Here is a 24726-nt window from a genome sequence, read left to right as displayed (position 1 = left end):
ATGAAGTACAACTATTGTTTGAGCAATGCAAGGCTGTACTGAAACAACAATTTATTGTATTTGGTATAAATTTTAAGCCGACAATGCTGTTTAAAATGTGCACAAGGAAAGGTCCTCTGAACAACAACATCAACCTCCAGGTTCCAGCACTGCTGTATTGCAACATTTTTCTAGATCATCTCAAAAATCTATGAAGCATTGTGTATGGGGAAGTGGGATAAGCTGATCAAGTGCATGATAAATTCTGAAGACTGCAAAGTGGAAAGTGTACATTCCAAGATTGTTTCACACTATGAATGAGGACAACTCGAATCGAAGGATGGAGCACTACGAGTGGTCTGAAGGCATGCTTCACGAAGATGAATGGTTTGCAGGGAAGGTTATCTGGCCTAATGAGGCACAATTCAACCTGAATGGTAATGTAAACTGTCATAGCTACGTGTATTGGGCTGCTGAAAATCCTCATGTTCACATGGACAAACATGTTACTTCACTTGGTGTTAATGTGTGGTGTGGTCCGTCATAGTATTGTTTCTCTGACCCATTCTTCTTTGAAGGTACATAACTGGTGAGGTGTATCATATACTGCAAACATTGATTTTATTAGCCATCCAAGTGGTGTTTGGAAACAAAAGATTTTTACCTACAAGACTGTACTCCGCCTCACCACCACAGAGATATCAGATTCTACTTAGATGAAAATATACCTGGACGACAGATAAGTCGAAGAGGAACTGTCAAGTGCCCACCAAGTTCATGGGACCTTACAATTCTCGACTTCTACCAATGGGGGACCTCGACAAACAAAGTTTACCAACAGAACCCAGCTACACTGAATGAGATATGAGAAACCATCAAGACATCCTGTGCAGCTACCACACTGGCAACATTGACAGCTGTACTTCAGTCAACAATTCAGCAACATTGATGTTGCTTGGCTGCTAACAGGTGTCACTTTGAACACAAAATGATCTTCCTCCCATGCAAGATTTTTGACACTATGCCATTTTGTTCCATCAATATTGACTATCAAAGAGAGTCTACATTTTTCTGGACCCCTCTGTATTCCCATTCTCACAGTTTCACTATTTTAGACAATGGAACAGGCACAGTTTTTCTCTAACTGAAGAATATAATTTATTCTTCACCAATGAAGCACAACATTGAGAGAAAATTTTGGAATTCGGTACAATTACGTTGCAAATTTCAAACTCACAGTTATTCATCTAACAGATGTGCTTTTTAAAGGTACGGTTCAAGAAATGCTGCACATGCAATGCCCGGGATTGTAGCGACGCCACTGTACTTTGGGAGGAGAGTGACAAAAATACTGACAGTGACAAAACAATGAATGTTAGTGAAGTTAAGAGTGTCTTACATGAAAACTGCAACTGAAAGCTTTGTTTTTGTGTGTAATTTATCTATAGTGTACTACAAAAAAACTGGTTAAGGGTAAATCACATTTTGAAAAGCTTTTGTAAATGGGCAACTTGACAATTTATTTTTAATTAAGTTTCTCTCTTTTTCGAAATTAAAGGTGCAACTTATATTCAGGCCAATTCGATGTGTATATAATTTATGATAACTATGAACAGACTTTGAAATTTGCCTACATCACACCAGGTATACTTAACTTATTTCACTGCCCCACACAGATGCTCATGTCCGGTGGAAGTCTCCTCTAGTTCCCCCACTTTTGGCCAGAAGCATTATTTCAGATATCACAATGTCATGACTCACAGCTTTGCACATATCGTACACTGTTAAGGCAGACACCGATACAGCAGCGAGAGCTTCCATCTCCATGCCCGTCTGCCCTCTACACTTTGCCGTGCCAGTTATAATCACACAGTTGAGAGCAGAGTCCAGTTCAATGTCCACAGCCACAGAGGATAAAGATATGTTATGACACAGAGGGATAAGGCTGGACGTCTGCTTGGACCCCACAATTCCCGCCAGGCGAGCAACGCTAAGTACCTTCAGGCCATTTTCTCGTATGAGTTTCATCAGTTCGGGTCCCACAAAAACCTTTGCTCGTGCTGTAGCAGTCCGTTCTGTCACCAGCTTCGAACCCACGTTGACCATTTTTGCCCTGCCAGACCGGTCAACATGAGTCCGACTTTCGGACTGTGCTCCCAAACTGCAGAAACGGCAAGAGAAGACAGAGGGCTGTGCTCTGTGTGTTTGTTTTGTTAGGAGTCCTGCATTGCACATAATGCTTGGGGCACAGGGAAGCAAAAGAAACTGTTTTCTAGATTCAGTCACTACACTCAAATTACGTCACAACAACTGAGACATCTGTGTATCCGACACAAACAGGGGCGAAATATTGGTATCTGAGAAGAAGTACTTTTGAAAATCTTGTTTCTGAAGGTTTAACAACTTCCGACTTTGTGCCTTCACGACATCACTACAGCCATCAAGTTCAGGGCCACCTGGAACAAAAATACAAGCTGTAACAGAGAACTCTTCATAATCTGAAAATAGGATAACTACAAAAGAATTTTTAAGCATTCGTGTTGAAACACCCCCGATTAATTCCTTTACTGGATTTTGGGTAATTTACCGAAGCCACCAAACAGTTAATTATTATGATATATGACCGTGTGCTTAATGGATGAAAAGCTATTGGTTGTTCTGCTGTGGTTTCAGGAGTATTTCAACTGAATGCGGCTGTTCTGAGACGGAATAGCTAATGATTGAAAGTTTGTCTATTGTTAAGAATCACAAAGGTTGTGATGTACAACTGATATATATTTCCTACTAACACACAAATTCTGAGGCAGTTGCTACCTTTGCCTTACACGTCTAATTGTGGTTATCTCTTTTTATTGATTGCTGATTTTCAGTACTTTGTCACACGCAATGCTGATGGTTAACATTCACAACAATCCTCACTGCAATCCATGGTTGTTGCTGGCCGACACGGTTGACGTGAAACACGTAATTTGGCACTTGTCACTTTCTGTTTCTTATCACTTGCGAATCGGCATTAGTGAGAGTCAACCCCATGACGATCAGGGGGACGTGCTCACTCGTCATACTCCAGTGAATTTTACCGTTTACAACTCACTCGACCACCATTCTTGCCCGTCTTTCCTGCTCTACTGCTCACTTGACACTCTACCATACTACTGCGCACTCAGCACTAGTCTCACTGCCTACTGCAGCGCTCGACAATCTACTCCTGTCCGCTATCGACCTGGGCGTCAGATACTAGCATCTTTGTTTGTGGGATCACGGATCCCTTACAGTGTTCAAGACAAGTTCTTTGAACCTTAATGATCTGTTATGATTCTTTTCTTTCCTAAGCTAAGGTCAAAAATCTGTTTTGTCTGCAGAAGTGTGCAATATGAATATTACACAAAGTTGATAGGAACATCTCACATAAATCTCCTCAGTGGCTGTAGATTTCACAATCTTGCAGGAGTGGATATAAGGGGAGGTCGTGGCAATGGTGAAAACTACCACCCACTTCCCAAACAACATATTATACTGGGGTGCACTTAAGAAGGCAGCAGTGTGGTGCATTCTGTGCACAAAGAGATGGGGAATGCTTTATGGTGCTGTCTGTGTGTTCTCTCTCTCTCTCTCTTTCTCTTTGTCCCACGACTCACATTTCAGCCACTTCCAACCCTCGTATCTGGCACAGGCCACTGTGTCTGCTTCTGACTCTGCCTAGTAGAATTTATGCGGTCGGAAAGCTATCGCTGTTGCTTTCTAATGTAATACTTGTCATGTTTCCTTTATGCCAGCCATTGTGAACATTAATGGCTAAGTAACCTCATCATACCTAAATGCCTTGCATCGTACACGCACCCCAAAATGCACACTACAGACAGATGTGGCAGAATGACACGATGTCTTTATATTTCATACTTCACCAATTTCCAAATGCACACATAACTTTTGGAGAAGGAGGTAGCATGGAAACAGAAGTGTGTCAAAAACGCCAAGTTCTTCCAGCAATGACAAGCTACATTTAATAAAGGACACTTTTCAGTTGCTCGTGCTAGGGTCTGCCCACAAGGACATGCTTTTGGTCTGATTGACAACATTCCAGCCGGGTAAAGCTGCACACCACTGGGTTGAACATACCAGCTGTCAACAGATCCGATACAACAACAACAGAAAGAATGACTTCCCGAACACAGTTGGAAATCACTGATAGAAACAGTATTCCCCTCATTCACATGTGTTTGCAGACCTCTGTTCAGTCATAATGTTTATTGAAATAATGATGGTGAGCACACAATCTGACAGAGTTCAACTTCGTTGTTACATGGTTGTTCAGCTTTTTCCTTCTTTCCTCCTCCCTTTTCTCTTCCCAAAATCTTTTCATTCTTTGGCTGTGTTCCTGTTTCCTTTGATATGTACATATTTTCTCTGTTTTCTTCCTTCCCTTTACTTCAAGTTTTATGTTCATAATTTTGATTCTGAATTTGTCTCTTTCATTCATCATTTCCATTCTGATTCCTGCTCGTTTTGGCATTCTTCTATCTCTTTAAACCAACTGGTTTTTTTGATTAAGGCATTTACTACATCCTAAATCCCTTTGTGAATCTGTCGCTGTTCATTGTGTGTATGTGTCCACAGAATGTTAGTCGGTGTTTTCTGATTGTGACTGAATCTGCCTCTGTGTTCTTATAATTCTCTGGTTGATCTCTTCATACATATGCCATCTCTGTGCACTGCTCCAAAAAATTTTCTGAGGATTTTGCATTGTATTCTTACTGCTTTGTGGTGCCTGGTCCACAGATTGTGGTCATTTCTGATGCGAAGAGTGCTTCTGATACTATAACTGTATTATAGCGCATGTGTTTGCCTTGTACTGAAATGTTTCTTTTATTACAGTGTGTCCATGTCAGTTTGTACACTTTATGAAGTTCTTTTGTTTGTTCTATGTTTTCTTCCTTCTTTGATCCACCTATTTGTATTGTTACTATTATATTGAATAATTTAATATATTTTTGTGTGTTTATTATTGTTATTAAAATTGTAGATGTCTGTCGTATGCTAACAGCGAGGTTGCTAGCGAGTTGCATTTTTGAGGGAAGCTGGGTGAGGGGGGGCGGAAACAATAACAAACTGTCACTCCCCCCCCAAATAACCCAACCCTGGATGCCAATACATTTGCTCTGTATAGGTGTTTGTGTCCAGAAGTATGAGTCAATTTAGCAAAAAAAAAGCATAGGAAAGCTTCATGTTCTGGCCCACATAAAAACCAGATGACCAACCACAGTGTAATCCTCTGCAATGGCATCACTGAAAGCAGTATGGTGGGAGGGGGAGGGGGGGGAGTCAGCACACCCTGTTCTGGTCACTGCCAGCTTTCTTGACCTCAGAGTCACTACGTCTCACTCCAACAGTTCCTCAATGGGCATCACAAGGCTTGGTGCACCTCGTTCCAGTCCTCCCACCAAGGAAAACCTCGGGCAGTACTACGGGTGAGTCGCAGCTGAGCAGCTGCCTTCCCCCTGTACCTGCAGTAGCTGCGAGAGGATATTTGTGTTACACATACGCTAAAACTGGTGTAGATGCCACAGGACACTCTTTGGAGTGTCACCTACAAGCACACGCTGCTACACACTTGACAGTGCTAGGTGGCCATGAGTTCTGGCTCAAAGTTCCTGCAACTGTGGTTGGAACTTCCCCAGTGTGACTCTCCCATTCTTTAATAGGGTATTTCAGTGTCCGGGGCACGTTCACATTGGACAACACTGTCTAGTACAGGCTGCTGTCTTCCACCCGTGCTCTCTTGCACTGAGCATTGCATCTTGCACAAGTGAGTCATAAGGACTCCCCTCTTCTGTATGTACACTAAAAAAGCAAAATTGTCTTTTCAGACGAAAAAGTAAAATTGTCTCATATCCACATTCTATCCTTAAAAGTATCCTTATGTCTGGGAGACGCAGATCCACCGAGCAGATCCCACCCGACGACCAGTAGCAAGACTGCAGCACAAGAGGCAGGAGTGCCATCTGTTCCCTTTGACGTTTCTGTCTTGCTTTGCCACCTATCAGTAAGTGATGAACCAGCTAAATCTGGACTTTGCTGCCACAAATCAAGAAGCAATGGCTTGGAGACAGCATGAGCTCATTGTCCAACTGACGGGTGGAAGCAACGCAACAGCAACAGCAACACCAACATCAGTCACACCACCAGTGAATATACTAGAGAGGCCCTCAATACCACCGCAGTAGTCCTCGAGCTGGAAGTGACAGCTCCGTGGAACAAAGATGGACCTTCGAAGCTGCTGGGTCCAAAATGCAATCAGCAGCAACATACACAAACAACTGAGCCTACTGACTCACACGGCAAATGCAGCGTGCTTTTACCAACACCAGTTCTGAGCATCGGTAATATGAGGGACCATACAAACAATTCTGCAGCACCTCAACTACACAACACTACCCCAGCCGCTACGCAGAACACTACACCGACTGGCTTCCCACTGGTCATAATACACAATTACACTTGCCTCGGCAAGCTAAAAAAGACATTTGTAGAATGTCACTCCCCACAATATACCAAACACAAAACTCACAAGGGACCATGTATCACTGTATGTATGCAACAAAACAGATTGCACAAATCTCCTGAAAATCATCAAAGCTGGGGGAATTGAGTATCATAAATATAACACCCAAGGGGGGAAAACTCGAATGTACATCGTGAAAGGAGTTGACACCACAACCCTCAATGACATTCTTCATGGTATAATCACAGCTCTCAGCTGGGACTGTGAGAGCATGAGATGAATTCTTGGATTCGTGACACACAGATTGCAGCCAAACTATTTAGTGGAGTTCGATGACACAGCTTACTCCTGCAACTTTCTGACGCAGATGCTCCTGCTTCACATGGTCGTAGTAGAAATATACACACTTCCGTGTGTCCCCCAACAGTGCCACCACTGCCAGCAGTTTGGCCATGCGGCACCCGATGTGATCTGGCACACGGTGCCGCAAATGCATTGGTAACCGTGTAGCACGACACTTTAAACTTGGTACAACTATCAAATGTACCAAATGTGGAGGGGTCCATGTGCAAACTACAGATGGTGTGCAGCATACAAAGAAGCTCTAAGGTGCAAAAGTGCCAAAGACAGACAAGTGGTAACCAGAACAGCTCCAAGACACTCCCCACCCCCCAAACCAGTAAGGTGTGGAATCTCTTTTACTGGCATTGTCAGTGGAAGTGGATGAACTGAGGATGCACAGAGCTCCACAAACTCACAGCACACTCCCACAACAACAGAACCACAACCCACACCTGCAGTGCTAGAAACTGCCCCTGTACTGATGACAAAACTGCCGGTCCCAGACAACACCAAGTCAACTCTGTCTAGGACAGATTGTGACACTTGTGATATCACAGAAGACACACCCAAACTAGGGCAACCACAAACACACGAAATAAAACAGAGGTACCCAAAAAACAAAAGAGGGGACACTATCACACCACAACAAATACACCAACAACAGACCAGACAAACATAGGAACACATTAAAAGGAACAATGTAACTGTAACTCACACTCTTGCCCCCCTCACCAAAGCAATAACACAGGTGACCCCAGATGAAATACGAACCATGAATAACACACAAGCCAGCCCATCCAGTACACCAACATAAGGACCACCAGCCACCAACACCACCGCCAGCACCTTGGCTGACATAACAAACATTCTCACCACAATAAGAGGCATAGTGGAGACACTATACCCCACTCACATGGCTTAAGATCCTCTTGAGGCTCTTCATCGTAACACATGCACAAACTCATGACGGCTACACACAGCCAGTGCATGGCTGCTATACAAACTGCTATCACCACACTGCCCACACACTTCCATAGATAATACACCACAAAACACAAACAACAGTACTTTGACCTAGATGCTATTCTGGAATGCAGATGGGATTGGCAACAAAAGGGCAGAGCTAGCTGCATTTATGGAGGAGAAGGGAATCTGGAATGCTCTCATGAACAAAGCTGAGCTCCAGTCACACAAACAACTACTCTTCTCAAGATATTACATCTACTGTACTGACCACCTGAAGGCACAACTGTTGGTGGAACAGCAATCTTCATATATTGAGACAAAGAATACACAAATATTAAGATCCCTGAACCTGAAAGACTAGAAGCCACAGCTGTTAGGGTCAAGTCAATTGAGTGAACACTACATTGATATCGATATACAATTGATCTGGTAATATCATAACAAGCGATATCAGCACAATACTCAACATAGCATAGTGACTAATAGCCACTGGTGATCTTAATGCTAAACACTCTGCTTGGAACTAACAAAGATCAAACACCAATAGCAAAAAAACTATGCGAACATGCACTGCGCCCAAACTACATTACACTAGTGCCAGCTGAGGTGACACTTAAAACAGGGAAGAGAGACTAAATGTGATAGACATTAGATGTGATAGGCATTATAGTCACAATCAACATTGAAATTATACATGATTTGGCCTCATCAAACACCTGTAATACTTTACTCGCAAGAAACACAGCAGTATGATGAATCTCACAGGATACTGAGCTACAAGCGTGTGAATTGGGCATTGTTCAAGGAAATGCTTGAAAAGTCATATCCCACAAATTCCCAAAATTACACAATGCAGGAAACTTGTTGAAGCTGTCAAAGCCCTTACCACCGCAGTTCAGGATGCAATAGCAGGTACCATTACAGTACTTATACCACAAGAATGCTCAATGGCCCTGCTCCCAGAAATACAGGGGCCAATGTCAATGAGAGATCATCTCGGGAGATACTGGATGTACAAACATAGATTAGATTAGATTAGATTTACTTTCATTCCAATTGATCCGTAGTGAGGAGGTCCTCCAGGATGTGGAACATGTCAGAAAAACAACAATACATGACAAATATTTAAACTAAAACAAATAAGCTAATGTACCATTCCACAGGTCCCAAGTGGAATGATCGTCATTTTTTAATGAACACTAAGAGTCATTTTACAAATACTATTGCACTGAATTTAAAATAAAAAAGTTTTATATTTATTTATAAGGTAAGAAACATGTAATACAACTACTGTAATACTTATTTACAATGAACACATTACTGCACTGAAATGGTGCAGAAGTTAGATTATACTTACACACACACACACACACACACACACACAAATTTTCAGTGAACACATTACTTCACTGAAATTGTGCAGAAGTTATGTTGTACTTATATACAAATCAGTTGGTTTTCCTCAGAAATTCATCAATGGAGTAGAAGGAGTTGGCCACCAATAAATCCTTTAGGCTTCTCTTAAACTGAATTTCATTGGTTGTTAAGCTTTTTATGGCTGCTGGCAAGTTATTGAAAATGTGTGTTCCTGAATAATGCACACCTTTTTGTACAAGACTAAGTGACTTTAAATCCTTGTGAAGATTATTCTTATTTCTAGTATTGATTCCATGAATTGAGCTGTTGGTTTGAAAAAGTGATATATTTTTAATGACAAATTTCATTAAGGAATAAATATATTGGGAAGCTGTAGTTAGTATCCCTAGCTCCCTAAACAGGCTTCTGCAGGATGGCTCAAATGGCTCTGAGCACTATGGGACTCAACTGCTGAGGTCATTAGTCCCCTAGAACTTAGAACTAGTTAAACCTAACTAACCTAAGGACATCACAAACATCCATGCCCGAGGCAGGATTCGAACCTGCGACCGTAGCGGTCTTGCGGTTCCAGACTGCAGCGCCTGTAACCGCACGGCCACTTCGGCCGGCTCTGCAGGATGTTCTTGAGTTCACACCACATATAATTCTTACTGCACGTTTTTGTGCCCGGAAAACTTTAGCTTGGCTTGATGAATTACCCCAGAAAATAATCCCATATGACATTATGGAATGAAAGTAAGCATAGTATGCCAGCTTTTTCATTTTTATATCCCCTATGTCTGACAAAATTCGCATTGCAAACAGAGATTTGTTAAGACGCTTCAGCAGTTCTGTGGTGTGCTCCTCCCAGTTGAATTTATTATCAAGCTGTAATCCCAAGAATTTAACACCGTCCACTTCTTCTATCTTCTTGTCATCATATGTTAGACATATACTCTTGGGACACCCCTTACAAGTTCTGAACTGCATGTAGTGTGTTTTTTCAAAGTTTAGTGACAAAGAATTGGCTAGGAACCAGTGATTAATGTCTACAAATATTTTATTGGCTGATCTTTCTAAGACTACACTTGATTTGCTATTTATTGCAATGTTTGTATCATCAGCAAACAAAACAAACTTGGCATCTGGTAATGTTACTGATGAAAGGTCATTGATATACACAAGAAAAAGTAAGGGCCCCAAAATGGAACCTTGTGGGACCCCACATGTAATTAGTTCCCAGTTGGATGATGCCTGATAGCTTGATACATGTCTCTTTCCTAATAACACCCTTTGTTTCCTGCCAGAGATATAAGATTTGAACCATTTTGCAGCATTTCCTGTTACACTATAATATTCTAGTTTACTTAAAAGGATATTGTGATTTACACAGTCAAATGCCTTTGACAGATCACAAAATATACCAGTTGCCTGCAATTTTTTCTCTAATGAATTAAGTACATTTTCACTGTAAGTGTAGATAGCCTTCTCAATATCAGAACCTTTTAGAAATCCAAACTGTGACTTTGACAGTATGTTATTTGAGATAAGATGGTTATAAAGATGACTGTACATTACTTTTTCGAAAATTTTTGAGAATGCTGGCAACAGTGAAATTGGACGGAAATTTGATGCTATTTCTTTATCTCCCTTCTTAAACAGTGGCTTAACTTCAGCATATTTCAGCCATTCGGGAAATATTCCACTGATAAACGACTGGTTACACAGATAGCTTAATATGTTACTTAGCTCAGAATCACATTCTTTAATTAACTTTGTTGATATTTCATCATACCCACTAGATGTTTTTGATTTTAAAGATTTTATGATGGACATTATTTCTGTTGGGGTAGTGAGGGTCAAATTCATATTATGGAAGTTACTTGAAATGTCTGGTCTAAGGTAATCCATAGCAGCATCTACCGAACCTGACAACCCCATCTTTTCAGTAACAGTTATAAAATGTTTGTTAAAAAGTTCTGCAACACTATACACATCTGTCACCAATGCATCATTTACTCTTAATGCTATTTGTTCCTCTTCATGTCTGGTTCTACCGGTCTCCTCCTTCACTATATCCCATATTGTCTTTATTTTGTTATCTGATATGACTATCTTTTCCTTGTAATATATTTGCTTTGACATCCGTATTACAGTCTTTAATATTTTGCAGTATTTCTTATAATGTGCTATAGCATCAACATTGGAAATGTTTCGGATTGACAGATACAGTTTTCTTTTTGTTTTACAAGATACCCCTATTCCTCGAGTAATCCATGGCTTCTTTGTACACTTTGCTCTAACCTTGGTAAGTTTTGGGGGAAAGCAGTGTTCAAATAAGGTAAGCACTTTATTAGCAAAAATGTTATATTTTTCATTCATGCCATGAGCACTGTAAACATCAGTCCAGTGAATGTCTCTGAGGAGTGTCCTAAAATAATCAATTTTTGGCTTACTGATTACCCTCTTGAGCTCAGATTTAACAGATTTTATATCCTGTTCAGTATTAACATTTAACAGAAGGAACTGCATGTCATGGTCTGAGAGGCCATTGACTATTGGTTTTGTAATATAATTTTGTTCATTTGACTTTTCTATAAAGATATTATCAATGGCTGTTTGTGAGCAAGTGGTTATCCTAGTGGGGAACTTTACTGTGGGAATTAAGTTGAATGATAGTGTTACTAACTCAAATAGGTTCTTATTGGGAGAGTCTTTAAGGAAATCTACATTGAAATCACCAGCAACCACTATTTCTTTGTTTTTGGTTGTTAAATGGGCCAGTACAGCTTCAAGGTGGTTTACAAACAGATTAAAGTTACCTGCAGGTGCTCGATATACACTTAATATTATGAAAGATTTTTTGTGAAAATCTAATTCTGTTGCACATGCTTCCATATGCTGTTCTAGGCAAAATTTATGAATGTCTATGTTCTTAAATTTATGACAGTTCCTGATGAATGTGGCAACTCCTCCTTTCTCCATTTCTGATCTACAATAGTGAGATGCTAACCTAAACCCTGTAACACTTAAAAGTTCTATACCAGTGGTCACATGATGTTCAGAGAGGCAGATTATGTCAGCTGGGTTTGAAGACTCTAATTCATCTATGCAGATAGTTAATTCATTAATTTTATTTCTCAGTCCTCGAATATTTTGATGCAATAAAGATAGCTGACATTTCACATTGACTGACTTAAAATTGGATGGAGTTAAAATATCTGCTGACAGTTGAAAATTCTTAACCAATGGCTGTTTATGTTGATGTAATAAGCTGGAATTATGTTTTTTGATTTCTTTCTCAAACTGAAGGTTTGTCTCAGTTCTAACCTCTCTTAAAATTTGTTTTCTTTCTGTCCTCCCTACCCTAAAAAAGGGTCTTTTCTGAATCCTATAACCACTGGTATTTTACCACTCATGACAGTGCCTCCCCCCTTTAACTTTCCTGCAATTTCCCCAGCCAATTTACCCTTCCCCTTCCTGTTGAGGTGAAGGCCATGCCTAGTATAATCCCACCTACTGACAGAATCAACATGAACCACACCAATGTGTGACCCCGCACCCGACATGAGCAGCCGTTCCAGCTCCAAATTAACTCTCTTGACAGAAGAGTTCAAATGAGGTCGGTCATGGCGCCCAAGAACAGATACAAACTCAACACTGGTATGCCTCGATGCTGATGCCATCTTCGCCAGGTCACACTCTATGCTGTACCCAGGATCTCTGTCAATACTGTTACCTGCCCCACCCACTATAACCACGGTGTCTTCCTTAGTGAAATCTTTGCAAAGTGATCCTAAATCCTCTGTCACCTGCTCCAGACCAGCACTAGGTTTAAAAAAATTGGTGACCTGGTATTCTGATCCTAGTTCATCCTGCAAGAGTTGGCCAACACCTCTTCCATGGGAACTACCTAACAACAACACTTTCTTTCTCTTTACTGATTTCCCTACATTCTTACTTTTCAATTTGCTGCTGAAAGTTTGTTGTGCCCTGTCTACACCTGTAACTGCTTGAGGCTCACCAGCTTCTAACTGAAGCAACAGGTCAAATCTATTTTCCACATTCACCATAAAGCTGTCAGACAAAGTTCTAGGCCTGTTCCTCCTGTTGCCTGTTGCCACTTCCCACCTCTCTTTACCCTTCTCCCTCCTTAACCTGTCAAGATCTCCCCTGGCCTTGTCTAACTCAGCCTGAAGGGCAGCAATTTTCCCCTCCTGTTCCAGTATCTTCCTATCTCTACTACAAATCCTACAAAACCACTGATGAGTCTCATTTACTTCCCCTATTCCCACGCCACTACAGTCACCCACATGGAAAAAACTACAGCACCCATCACACCAAAGCCCCGACCTAACAATTCTATGGCAAGTCAAGCACTTTTCACTCATGATAAACGTAATAATTTATTAAGAATAAGTCAGTTAAATTACAGATAAACACGAAAATATGGTTACACAAATTTGGCCTATACGCAACTGTGTGTAAACAAAAACAAAAGTGCAAAGTTTCTGAAACAACAAGTTAAACTTTACGCTACTTTCCGGAAATGCTAGTTAAATAATGAAGAGGTACGCTAAGTTAAATTGCTGGAGAGAGCAAGGAACAACTAAACGAAATTCTATAGATTTGCTGCAGCAGAACGTAAACAGAAAATACGACTGTACGGTCTTTTCGCGTTTTCTGCTATATTACGTAATGAGAAATGAAACCTTTAATGGTACACTTAAACGGCACACTAATACACTTATTTACCACGTAATCAGTACTAATCTATGTGTTTTATAATCTAAAATAACTTATCTTTACGAGAACACCAAACCTCGCGCTAGTCGCTTGGCTGCAGCATATTAGCAGGCTCCAGGGGATCATACAGGCTAAATTAAAACTTTTAAAACCACAAACTGGGACAATAGACTCGCAGGGCTGCACACCACATGACCTGGAGTGTGGCAAATAGCTGCCCACTCCACCAAGAAGAAATACTACACACCAAGTTTACAAATACCTTACAGACCAGCATACTCCATGGAGGGGAAGCATGAGCTGATGACCAGAACACTAGCAACATCATTCACACTGAATCTGGCTCCTTCCAATCCAGCACTGCTACTTGAAATGGACCAGGAGGTTACATGGCCTGTAACCCAGCCCAATTGCAATGTAACAATACATACTGCTACACATGAAATTACACAGGTTATTAAGCACAAAACAACTAGAAAAGCTCCTGGTCCCAATCACTTTCAAAACCATGTCACCCAGGAGTTCACGAATAAAGCTATAGAGCATCTCGCACATGTGATGAATACCATTCTACAACATCAACACTTCCCTGTCCTGATGTTCAGGAAGCCAGGGAAATACCACTCCCTACCACAAAATTATGGAGCCATCAGCCTGCTGAGCTCCCTGAATAAGATTGTTGAGAAGATGATTCTCAAACATCTTACTATGCACTGCAACACCAATGACTCGCTGAGACTGGAGCAATTTGGATTCAGCAATCACCACTCCACAACACAACAACTCCTCCGTGTAGTAGAACATATTACACACACCCCCAACACCATAAAGCTACAGGAGCACTGTTCCTGGTCTTCAGTCATTTACGGAACAATCGTCTCATTCGCAAACTCTGCACTGCTAGTCTCTCCGACGAGCTCGTACACCTTACACACTCATATCTCACTCACAGAAGCTTCAACACCGACATTCAGGGCAAACAGTCAACACAACACAGTATACAAGTGAGAGTACTCCAAGGCAGCATCCAAGGGCCCCTCTTGTTTAATCTCTATGTCAATGACTTTCCAACTGAACAAAACACAATGGCAACCATCTACGCAGATGACACTACCATCCTAGTGCAAGACTGGAAACCATCAGGCATAATTCGCAACTGCAAACAAAACTGCCTAGCTGGAACGACAGTGTGTTAAAGCAAATGCTGACAAGTGTGAAGCAGTTCTGTTCACTGACAAACCATAACAACTGCACAATCATTAAGTGTTCTGGCATACCCACAAGCACTGGAATGAAAATTAAGATCGCAAGAGCAAAGAAGGCAGTGAACACACCGTCAGCGAATAGCCCACTGGCAAGGACCACACCACAATGGGAGCAGGCCCCTAGACAAAGAGAATATAAGTGCCACTCCTGCCAGCCTCGGCCACTCAGTATTTGGACAGGATTAGGACAGTATACGGACAGGCCTAGCGCAGAATGCTACAATAACAGTTACTAGTGATCCACAAGCTGTGTGTGAAACTTGCACGAACATTGTATATAGCAAAGGACTCGGATTTATACTGCATGTCGCCTATTGCTTGCGACACCATTGTAAATTCCAGGTCAAGCATTGTCAAGCTTCTTATTTGTAATAAAAACTATTAATGTTGTTTGCTTGAATTGTTGTATAGCATTTTGAGAATGCAGCATCCTTTAGGCACCCTATATGAGATGAGTGGGTAGGACCCCACATTAAGACTGCAGACAAATAACACTACACACACGCCCAATACGTTTCAGTGTGAAAGTCAAATACTTCAGTGACAGGCCAACTGAGCAAATGCAAGGCTCAAACAGTGTTACTCTAAGCTCAACAGGTAAAGCACACTGAATAGGAGGATATCGAGGTCCGTGTACGTGATACTGATTAGACCCATGATGATACATGCAGCTGCAGTCTGGGGTTACGTGGCTCTGACCGCCTGTGCCGCCTACAGGTGATACAGAACGAAGTGCACCACAGTACACACACACTGTCGACCTTCACAGAGAATACTGCCTTGAGACTCACACACAGATATTCAAAAAACTCACCACACTACTGTACAGGAACTTGAGACACTCTGACAATCACTTCATTCTTAACCTGGGAAACTACGACCACAACCACGGGTGAAAACACAACTGCTGAAAAACACTTCTATCTAGGGACAATTAATCACCTGTGGACAGCACAAGCTCACAGACAAAATAAACACTGGTGAATCCCTGCATTACAGCAAAACTAAATGGCATTGCCAGCTGCAAATATCTAGCTGACCAACTGGCAATACGGGAAAGCAGTATTGCACACTAAACATAAACATATCCAACCAAACCTCTTTATGGCCAATTGACCACTCGTATAATGACCTTGGCATGTTACAAGTACAGATGCTGCAGGTGGCCCAGGAGAAACTCAGGTGTACAGCCCAGGAGTACCCCTCCTCAATAGGACTGACACCCGTAAAGAGCTTAGGGTTAAGAAAACTGTTTTATATTCAGGTGCAACACCCTTTTAACATCTCCCAGCCGAAATTAGGAGCAATCTGGAAATCCCCAAATATTCAAATTTAAAGTAAAAAATGTTTTATTAGCCAGTCCACCAATAATTTACCTGGATATGTGAATTTACCTACCTGTCCCACCTCAGATACACAACGCACAAACACTTTCTAACAGAAAACCATATTTAGCCATGCAACATATTCTCTAGGACCAGACAGGAATGGTAGATGGTTTACTCCACAGAGGGAAGCTGGCAGCAGCTTTGGAATGCCTTTTGAAGTGGTGATTCCATCATAATAATAGCCTATGTGCAGGTACGGTTGGTTCTCCACGGAACAGAAACTACTGTACTGGTCCCAACGTGGCATTGACAGCATAAAGGACATTGCACAGGAAGGAAGTATATGAATTTATCAGAATAAGTTTAGATGACAGTGTCCTGTGTAGAATTAAATGCCCATTTAGCATGAAGTATTAAATCAAAATAGTGGCAGAGCAGTTTAAGTAGCAGAGCATTGGCTTTTTTCAAGTAGTTGCTTCTCTGTATATTTATAAAAATAAAATGATGTAGAACTGATCCCCTTGAATAATGATTAATGTGAGCAGATTAGTAGTAGATGAAAATGGTTGTTAGTAGTTCAGTGGCACTTCTCACTTACTCGTTTTACACCCCTGAAGGCTCTCATCGGTGATGGAGCTGTTGGAATATTACATGTGAATGAATGGCTGAACTCGATAATTTTCAAGGTATTCAATATTCTTGTACAGTGCATTCAAAACAAAGTTATATAAAAATGAAGAGGGATGTGTACTTCATAAACTGGCTTGACAACAAGCACACAACGAAGCAGTGTGATGTAGCTTACTCAAGCACCTCAGCTTCGCAGGAGACCCTGAGGCAACAAGTACACGCATCATGTTTGCTCACTGTTTTTTATTGCCTGTGCTCGAGCACAGTATGAAATGTATTAATTTCCTTCTCCAATCTGTGGCTGCTTCCCATCTCTAATTAATTTGTCGTTAACAGGATGTTAATTGTAATATTCCCTTTAATGAACTCATTTTCAGCAAATTGCTAAGCTGGTAATCTTCCTTTTTGTATTGAATAATAATAGTAACTCTGACATTTACATGAAGAGGCATACCAGCAGCAGCAGTTAGCTGTCTTTTAAACTTCATTTGATGCATCCAGAACATTGGAGATATACTGCAACGTCAGTAGGACATATTTACTGAGAAAAATCATACACGACACACTTGCCTCCACTGAACGCATCCACACCCATTAATGTACAGGCAAGAATCCACAAAACCTAACATTCTAGAAGTGGAACAAAATGAATAATATTTTTCAAATACAGTGCTTAAAAAAGTTTCACACTGCCCCCACAGCTTGCATACTTTGTTTTTAACCCATTTGTAGGCACATTTTTTGTAGCAGCCCTGTAAAGTTAATTGTTTTGGTATCATTTTAGAAGTTTCAACTAAATTTAATTTTTGATTATTTTATTTTTGTGATTTAGGAGCAAAAAACTATAGTAGTAAGTATACTTCCCACTGTCTTTAGTAAGCTGTTATGAGTTACTACTACATGTGAAAAAAAGGAATTTTCTGTTTTTATTTGACTATCTATTTTACAATCCTAGAAACTTCATTTAACACTGCTTAAAGAAACGAGCTGAGACAAGTCACAATAGCATATATTGCAGAATGAAACAATGTGTTCTGTTGTAACAAGTGACAACAGCACTGATGTCATGACAAACAGACACCAGTTGTTTAGCATATTATCACAAAAGGTCAACCACATCCAGAGGAGGTACAACATTTTCCCAAGAGCATAGTAAAACAACTAAATTAGTGGTAAGTATGGTCAGTTGGTGGTAAGTATCTTTTCTGCAGTCCAAAAAAGAAATTAATTTTGTGGTAAGTATATTCCCCTTGTATCACGGAAAAATTACTTTGGTAGTAAGCATACTTCCCAGTGGCCTTCAAAACAACATTATTTGGTGGCACGTATATTTGCAACTGCTTCTGAAAGGAACAAGTGACATTTAATGACAATTAAAAGCTACATTTCATAACAGACAGAAAGTTCAGCTGGTGCAGCAAACTAACATCATGTGCCAGGTGCATACAGAGCTCGTATGATGTGTTCTCAGGAATACAGTAAAGAAATACAGTTGATGGGAAGTACACTTCCCACATCCTGTGAAATGGTTAAATCAGGAACTTCTCTCAAAATATATCGAGCGAGGTGGCACAGTGGTGAGCTCACTGGACTCACATTCAGGGCAACTAACAGTTAAAGTCCATGCATTACTCTCCTGTGGCAACCTGTTCATCTCAGAGTAGCCCTTTCAACCTGAGACAATGTAGGTCGAATGAATGACGATACAGCTACAGAAGTTTGGTGCGTGTGGTAAACTTAGCAGTTAAGCTTTACCACGTAGTCATTGCTATGCGTCAGGCTCTCCATCCATATTTATACTAGAGAGCCTTTTTCACGTGCGTCGTCTGGTTTGAATTGATTGCTTATTTTTCTTTGATCTGATAAGTGCCATTCTCTTTGTTATAGGTGTTTCCGTCACTCTAAGCTCAAAACGCATTATCATACTGTGCCATGCATTGTTTGTCGCATTCTGATTATGCGTGTTTACGGCCTGTCGCCGCTCACGGGATGGCTTGCTTTTGCGCACGCTACTGCCGCTTACAATTAAAAAAAAAAAAAAAGAGAGAGGAATCATCTCATCAGTGAAACAATGGCAAGAGACTGCTGTTTGTTGTTACTTACACTGCTGGTTTCTTTGATAATGATCAACAAGAACCATATAATAGACTGCATATGATAGATGTTCCAAACAAAAGTTTAGCGAAAAATTTTCTCCGTTTGAAAATTTTTGCAGACGCCTCTTTAGTGCATTACATTCTGCACAGAAATTAGAGCCATCTTAGGTTTAAAAATCTAGTCAGTTGCCGTGCTTCATATCTGACTGTATCACTATTCAGCATAGGAATAATACGAATATAAACATGACATGATATATATATTCTTCCGCGTTTGCTGTTGTCTCACTCTAGTTTCATAGTTTATTAGGAAGACAGGATTTAAATGAGATAGCAGGAAACATGTAGGAATACATGGCAAAATGTTTACATTCGAATTATTCTTATGGTGAAAAGAATACTGGATGTGATTCACAATTCACAAAAGTTGCTATTAACAACCATCTCTTGTCACAGGTAGGACAAAAATTCAGAACGTAGACTTGGCCATATTGACAAACATCCCAAACAGTCTTCCAGTCAGATTTTCATAGTACATTGAAAGGCTGCAACATTCGGAGATGAAGAATACGGAATTTGTATTTACTTCGTTGGATAAAGTATGGAAATGCAGTGGTTGAACCTTGGGGCAGAGAAAAAAGCTCGTCTTCCACCCCCACCCCTGTTTTTTTTAGTTTGTTTACTGACGCATAGGTTTTGGCGCCAGTATTTATCTTTGTGGCTGCAAAGCATGCCTGTGTAGTGCTACATATATTCGACGGCAGAAGTTAGTTGTGGCGGCACCTACCAACATTTTTCAGAACTTCCGCTTACTTTGCACTTGATTCTAAGCCGCAGGCAGTGTTTTGGATTACAAAAACCGGAAAAAAGTGCAGCTTAGATTCGAGTAAACACAATTATGTCTTTTGTGAATCTCGGGAAGCATATTTGCCAACCACTTAGTGGTTTTACAAAGCTTTTGGGAATATATATTACCATCTGTAGATGTACCTGGTATCTTGTGATAGTACACTGTACCAGATGCATAAAAATTGCTACAACAAACAGTTTTTGTTTATTGTCAGATCACTACTATCGTCACTTGTGTAGTTGGAAAAAAAAATTGCCTCATTTTCACAGAGGAAAATAGCAGCTCACAAAAGGGCTCTAGGAGAAATACACTACCACTACAGTTTTTGTACTAAACCACAAAAATAAAATTACAAAAATAAATAAATAAACAAACTGATCACATGTCCAATATAACATCAAAAAATTTGACGTTGCAAAGGGATTAAAGCGTTAATGCTTAAAGACTGCCCAGGCATTGTTACTTTACAGTAAGAATGCTTGTCAGCATGGAAAGTTACCACACAATTGGCAAACGCTACAGCGACATCAAATGAACATTCCACAGCCTTTGCGATAACAAAATGTTAAAAATCAGCACTACAGAGATTGCTCAGAGCCAACAACAACTGATGACTGCTAACTTCAAATTATAGCTGACAGGTAATACCTCGGGAACTTACTGTAACTGCACTGTGACTTTTTTTGCAGATAATGGGGAGAGCTGTGTTGACTCACACGGTACACAACCATCTCGACACATTCAGTGGGGTCTCTAGGTGTCCATTATGTACTACAGTACAAACCCCCAGGGAATGTAGTGCACAAAGAATCGTGGTGTACATGGAAACCGGTGGATGGCAAGCGACAATCTTTTTAAGGAGCACTAGTGAGAAAATTTAGAGAAATGGCTGTTGACGCTGACTGCAGAACAATCTACTGCGACTAATAGGCATATAGACAAGTCATTTTGCCCTCACTCTGTTTGTGGCGCAACAGGAAAGGAAATTACTAGTGGTGATACAGGGTGTCCTCCAGCGGAACTTGGATCAGTGGTATTGTATTCCTTTCACAATAAGTGAAGCATTTCTTTGATACCTGATGATCCTTGTAGAAGGGTGCGGAAATGGCCAGGTACCAATGCATGTCTCAAGTGTGAAGACCCACAGATTCAGCACATAGTTGAGTCAGTCTGGTTTTGGTCTGGCGTCACCTATGGATATCAAATGCCTCTAATAACTAGTAAGTATAATTTGAGAGCTGTGCAGTATCAGAACTGAATCCTCCAACCTACTGTCTAGCCAACATAATGTCAAAATTTCAGCAATGGGTCTCTCGACTAATAGTGCACTATGGCATAGGTCCTGTTCTTAGCATGCATTTATTGTAATTTCCTGCTTAATGCAAAGTCCTAAGCAATTGGAAAAAAGCACGGTAATTCCTGTATATAAGAAGAGTAAAAAAATGGACCCACATTACAATCCAATATCCTTAACAATGGTTTGCTGCAGAATTCTTGAATGTATTTTCACTTTGATTTCCACGAGACAGAAAAGCTTCTGTTCACAAATCAGCACAGATTTAGAAATCATCGTTCGTGTGAAACTCGACTTGCTCCTTTCTCACAAGATATCCTGCAAATCAGCGATGAAGGGAACAGGCAGATTCCACATTGCTGTTTCTAGAAAGTGTTTGCCACAGTGCGCCACTGCAGACTGTTGATGAAGGTCTGAAATTACAGATTAGGTTTCAAGATATGTGAATGGCTCGAGATGACTTCTTGTGTAGTAGAAGCCAGAATGTCGTCCTTGATGGTGAGTGTTCATCAGAGGCAGGGGTATTGGGGTTATTCTCAGGAGTGCCCCGGGGAAGTATGATAGGATCACTCTCATTCTCTATACAGGGTGTTACAAAAAGGTACGGCCAAACTTTCAGGAAACATTCCTCACACACAAATAAAGAAAATACGTTATGTGGACATGTGTCCGGAAATGCTTAATTTCCATGTTAGAGCTCATTTTAGTTTCGTCAGTATGTACTGTACTTCCTCGATTCACCGCCAGTTGGCCCAATTGAAGGAAGGTAATGTTGACTTCGGTGCTTGTGTTGACATGCGACTCATTGCTCTACAGTAACAGCATCAAGCACATCAATACGTAGCATCAACAGGTTAGTGTTTGTCAGGAACGTGGTTTTGCAGTCAGTGCAATGTTTACAAATGCAGAGTTGGCAGATGCCCATTTGATGTATGGATTAGCACTGGGCAATAGCCATGGCGCGGTACGTTTGTATCGAGACAAATTTCCAGAACGAAGGTGTCCCGACAGGAAGACGTTCGAAGAAATTGATCGGCATCTTATGGAGCACGGAACATTCCAGCCTATGACTAAGCGACTGGGAAGACCTAGAACGACAAGGACACCTGAATGGACGAGGCAATTCTTCGTGCAGTTGACGATAACCCTAATGTCAGTGTCAGAGAAGTTACTGCTGTACAAGATAACATTGACCACGTCACTGTATGGAGAGTGCTACGGGAGAACCAGTTGTTTCCATACCATGTACAGCGTGTGCAGGCACTATCAGCAGCTGATTGGCCTCCACGGTTACACTTGTGCGAATGGTTCTCCAACATTGTGTCAATCCTCATTTCAGTGCAAATGTTCTCTTTATGGATGAGGTTTCATTCCAACGTGATCAAATTGTAAATTTTCACTGTCAACTTGAGTGGGCTGACGAGAATCTGCACGCAATTGTGCAATCACGTCATCGACACATATTTTCTGTGAACGTTTGGGCAGGCATTGTTGGTGATGTCTTGATTGGGCCCCATGTTCTTCCACCTACACTCTATGGAGCATGTTATCATGATTTCATACCTGTGCTGCTAGAACATGTGCCTTTACAAGTACAACACAACATGTGGTTCATGCACGATGGAGCTCCTGCACATTTCAGTCGAAGTGTTCGTACGCTTCTCAACAACAGATTCAGTGACCGATGGATTGGTAGAGGCCGACCAATAGCATGGCCTCCACACACTCCCAACCTCAACCCTCTTGACTTTCATTTATGGGGGCATTTGAATACTCTTGTCTACGCAACCCCGGTACCGAATGTAGAGACTCTTCATGCTCATATTGTGGACGTCTGTGATACAATACGCCATTCTCCAGGGCTGCATCAGCGCATCAGGGATTCCATGCGACGGAGGGTGGATGCATGTATCCTCACTAATGGAGGACATTTTGAACATTTCCTGTAACAAAGTGTTTGAAGTCATGCTGGTACATTCTGTTGCTGTGTGTTTCCATTCCATGATTAATGTGATTTGAAGAAAAGTAATAAAATAAGCTCTAACATGGAAAGTAAGCGTTTTCAGACACATGACCACATAACATATTTTCTTTCTTTGTGTGTGAGGAATGTTTCCTGAAAGTTTGGCTGTACCTTTTTGTAATATCCTGTTTAGACTGGTGGTCCAAAACATTATGACCTGCTTAATAGCTTGTTTGTCCATCTTTGGGACAAAATACATCACTGATTCTGCATATCAGGGATCAGACAGCTTGTTGTAAGGTTTGAGGAGGTATGAAACATTAGATGTCTACACACAGGTCTTGTAATTCACGTAAATAACATATCACTGATTTGCATACGTGGTAATGATGCTTGATAGCGATCCAGATGGGTTCTTTAGGTTTACATCAGGCAAATTTGGCCACCAAGACATCAACATGACGTCACTATAATGCTTTTCAAACCTCTGTAGCATGATTCTGGCTCTGAGACACAGACATTTACACTGCTGAAAGATTACATCACTGTCGGGGAAGACATCAAGCATGAAGGGACATAGGTGATTCACAGCTGTCAGCATGTCTTCGATTACTACATGCAAGTGCAGGAGAATGTCTCCCAAGCATAATGCTGCTCCCACCAGCCAGCATCCGTGGTGTGCTGCACATTTGGAGCTGCCATTCACCTCAATGATGGTTTTTGTGGAGACACCTACCAACCTAGTGTAGCAAAAATGGGATTCACCCAAAGAGCCAAAATTTCCATTGATTGATGGTTTAATCCGAATGGTCCTGTGCCCACTGCAATCACAACTGATGATGTTGTTGGGTAGACATGTGAACATGTAGGAGTGGTCTGCTGCGGAGCTCCGTGTTCCAGAATTTACAATGAACAGTGTGCTATGGAACACTTGTGCGTGCACCAGCATTGTGCTACAAATCACCATCTATCCACATTGCAGCCAGACATGCCTCCAAACCCCAAGTACTGTGAAGAGTCATGGATGTCTAACCATTTAGCACCTAGTGATAGATAGCTCATGAACATTTGACCAGCACTGCCGCTTTTGAGATGTGTGTCACAGGCTCAGCATAATAATAATCTGCCATTTATCAAAATCACTTATCTCAACTGATTTCCCCATTTGCAGCCCATATCTTCCCTAAAGTGAGCCCCCATCTGCGTCTGCTCTATTTACATATTTTTGTTACTGCATCACAAGCCCCCAATGCCACCAGGCAGCATCCAACTCGCAGTGGGCAGTGGTCATAATGTTTTGGCTAATAAGTGTACATTAAGGATCTGACAGCCAACGTGGCCAGCACTATGAGGCTGTTTGCTGATGACGCTATTGTGTATGAGCAAATGTCGCCATTGAGTGACTATAG

The 24726-nt window shown here is 41.1% G+C and overlaps 2 protein-coding genes across 4 annotated transcripts in view; both read right to left on the bottom strand.

Moving 5' to 3' along the window:
• Window positions 1-1613: 1613 nt before the first annotated feature.
• LOC126440346 (cyclic pyranopterin monophosphate synthase-like) lies at window positions 1614-2352 on the bottom strand. The gene has a single exon (XM_050090635.1). It carries the CDS (start codon window positions 2212-2214, stop codon window positions 1660-1662), a length of 555 nt encoding a protein of 184 aa, XP_049946592.1. The 5' UTR covers window positions 2215-2352; the 3' UTR covers window positions 1614-1659.
• The window catches only part of LOC126440344 (molybdenum cofactor biosynthesis protein 1-like), a 205336-nt gene continuing 182912 nt past the window's right edge, over window positions 2303-24726 (bottom strand). For all 3 annotated transcript variants that reach the window (XM_050090632.1, XM_050090634.1, XM_050090633.1), the window contains one exon: window positions 2303-2435. The gene's annotated coding sequence lies outside the window, so the exon portion shown is untranslated. The remainder of the gene's footprint in view (window positions 2436-24726) is intronic.

Source organism: Schistocerca serialis, unplaced genomic scaffold (genome assembly GCF_023864345.2).
Source record: "Schistocerca serialis cubense isolate TAMUIC-IGC-003099 unplaced genomic scaffold, iqSchSeri2.2 HiC_scaffold_1362, whole genome shotgun sequence".
Lineage (NCBI taxonomy): Eukaryota > Metazoa > Arthropoda > Insecta > Orthoptera > Acrididae > Schistocerca > Schistocerca serialis.
This window is presented reverse-complemented; position numbering and strand designations above follow the sequence as displayed.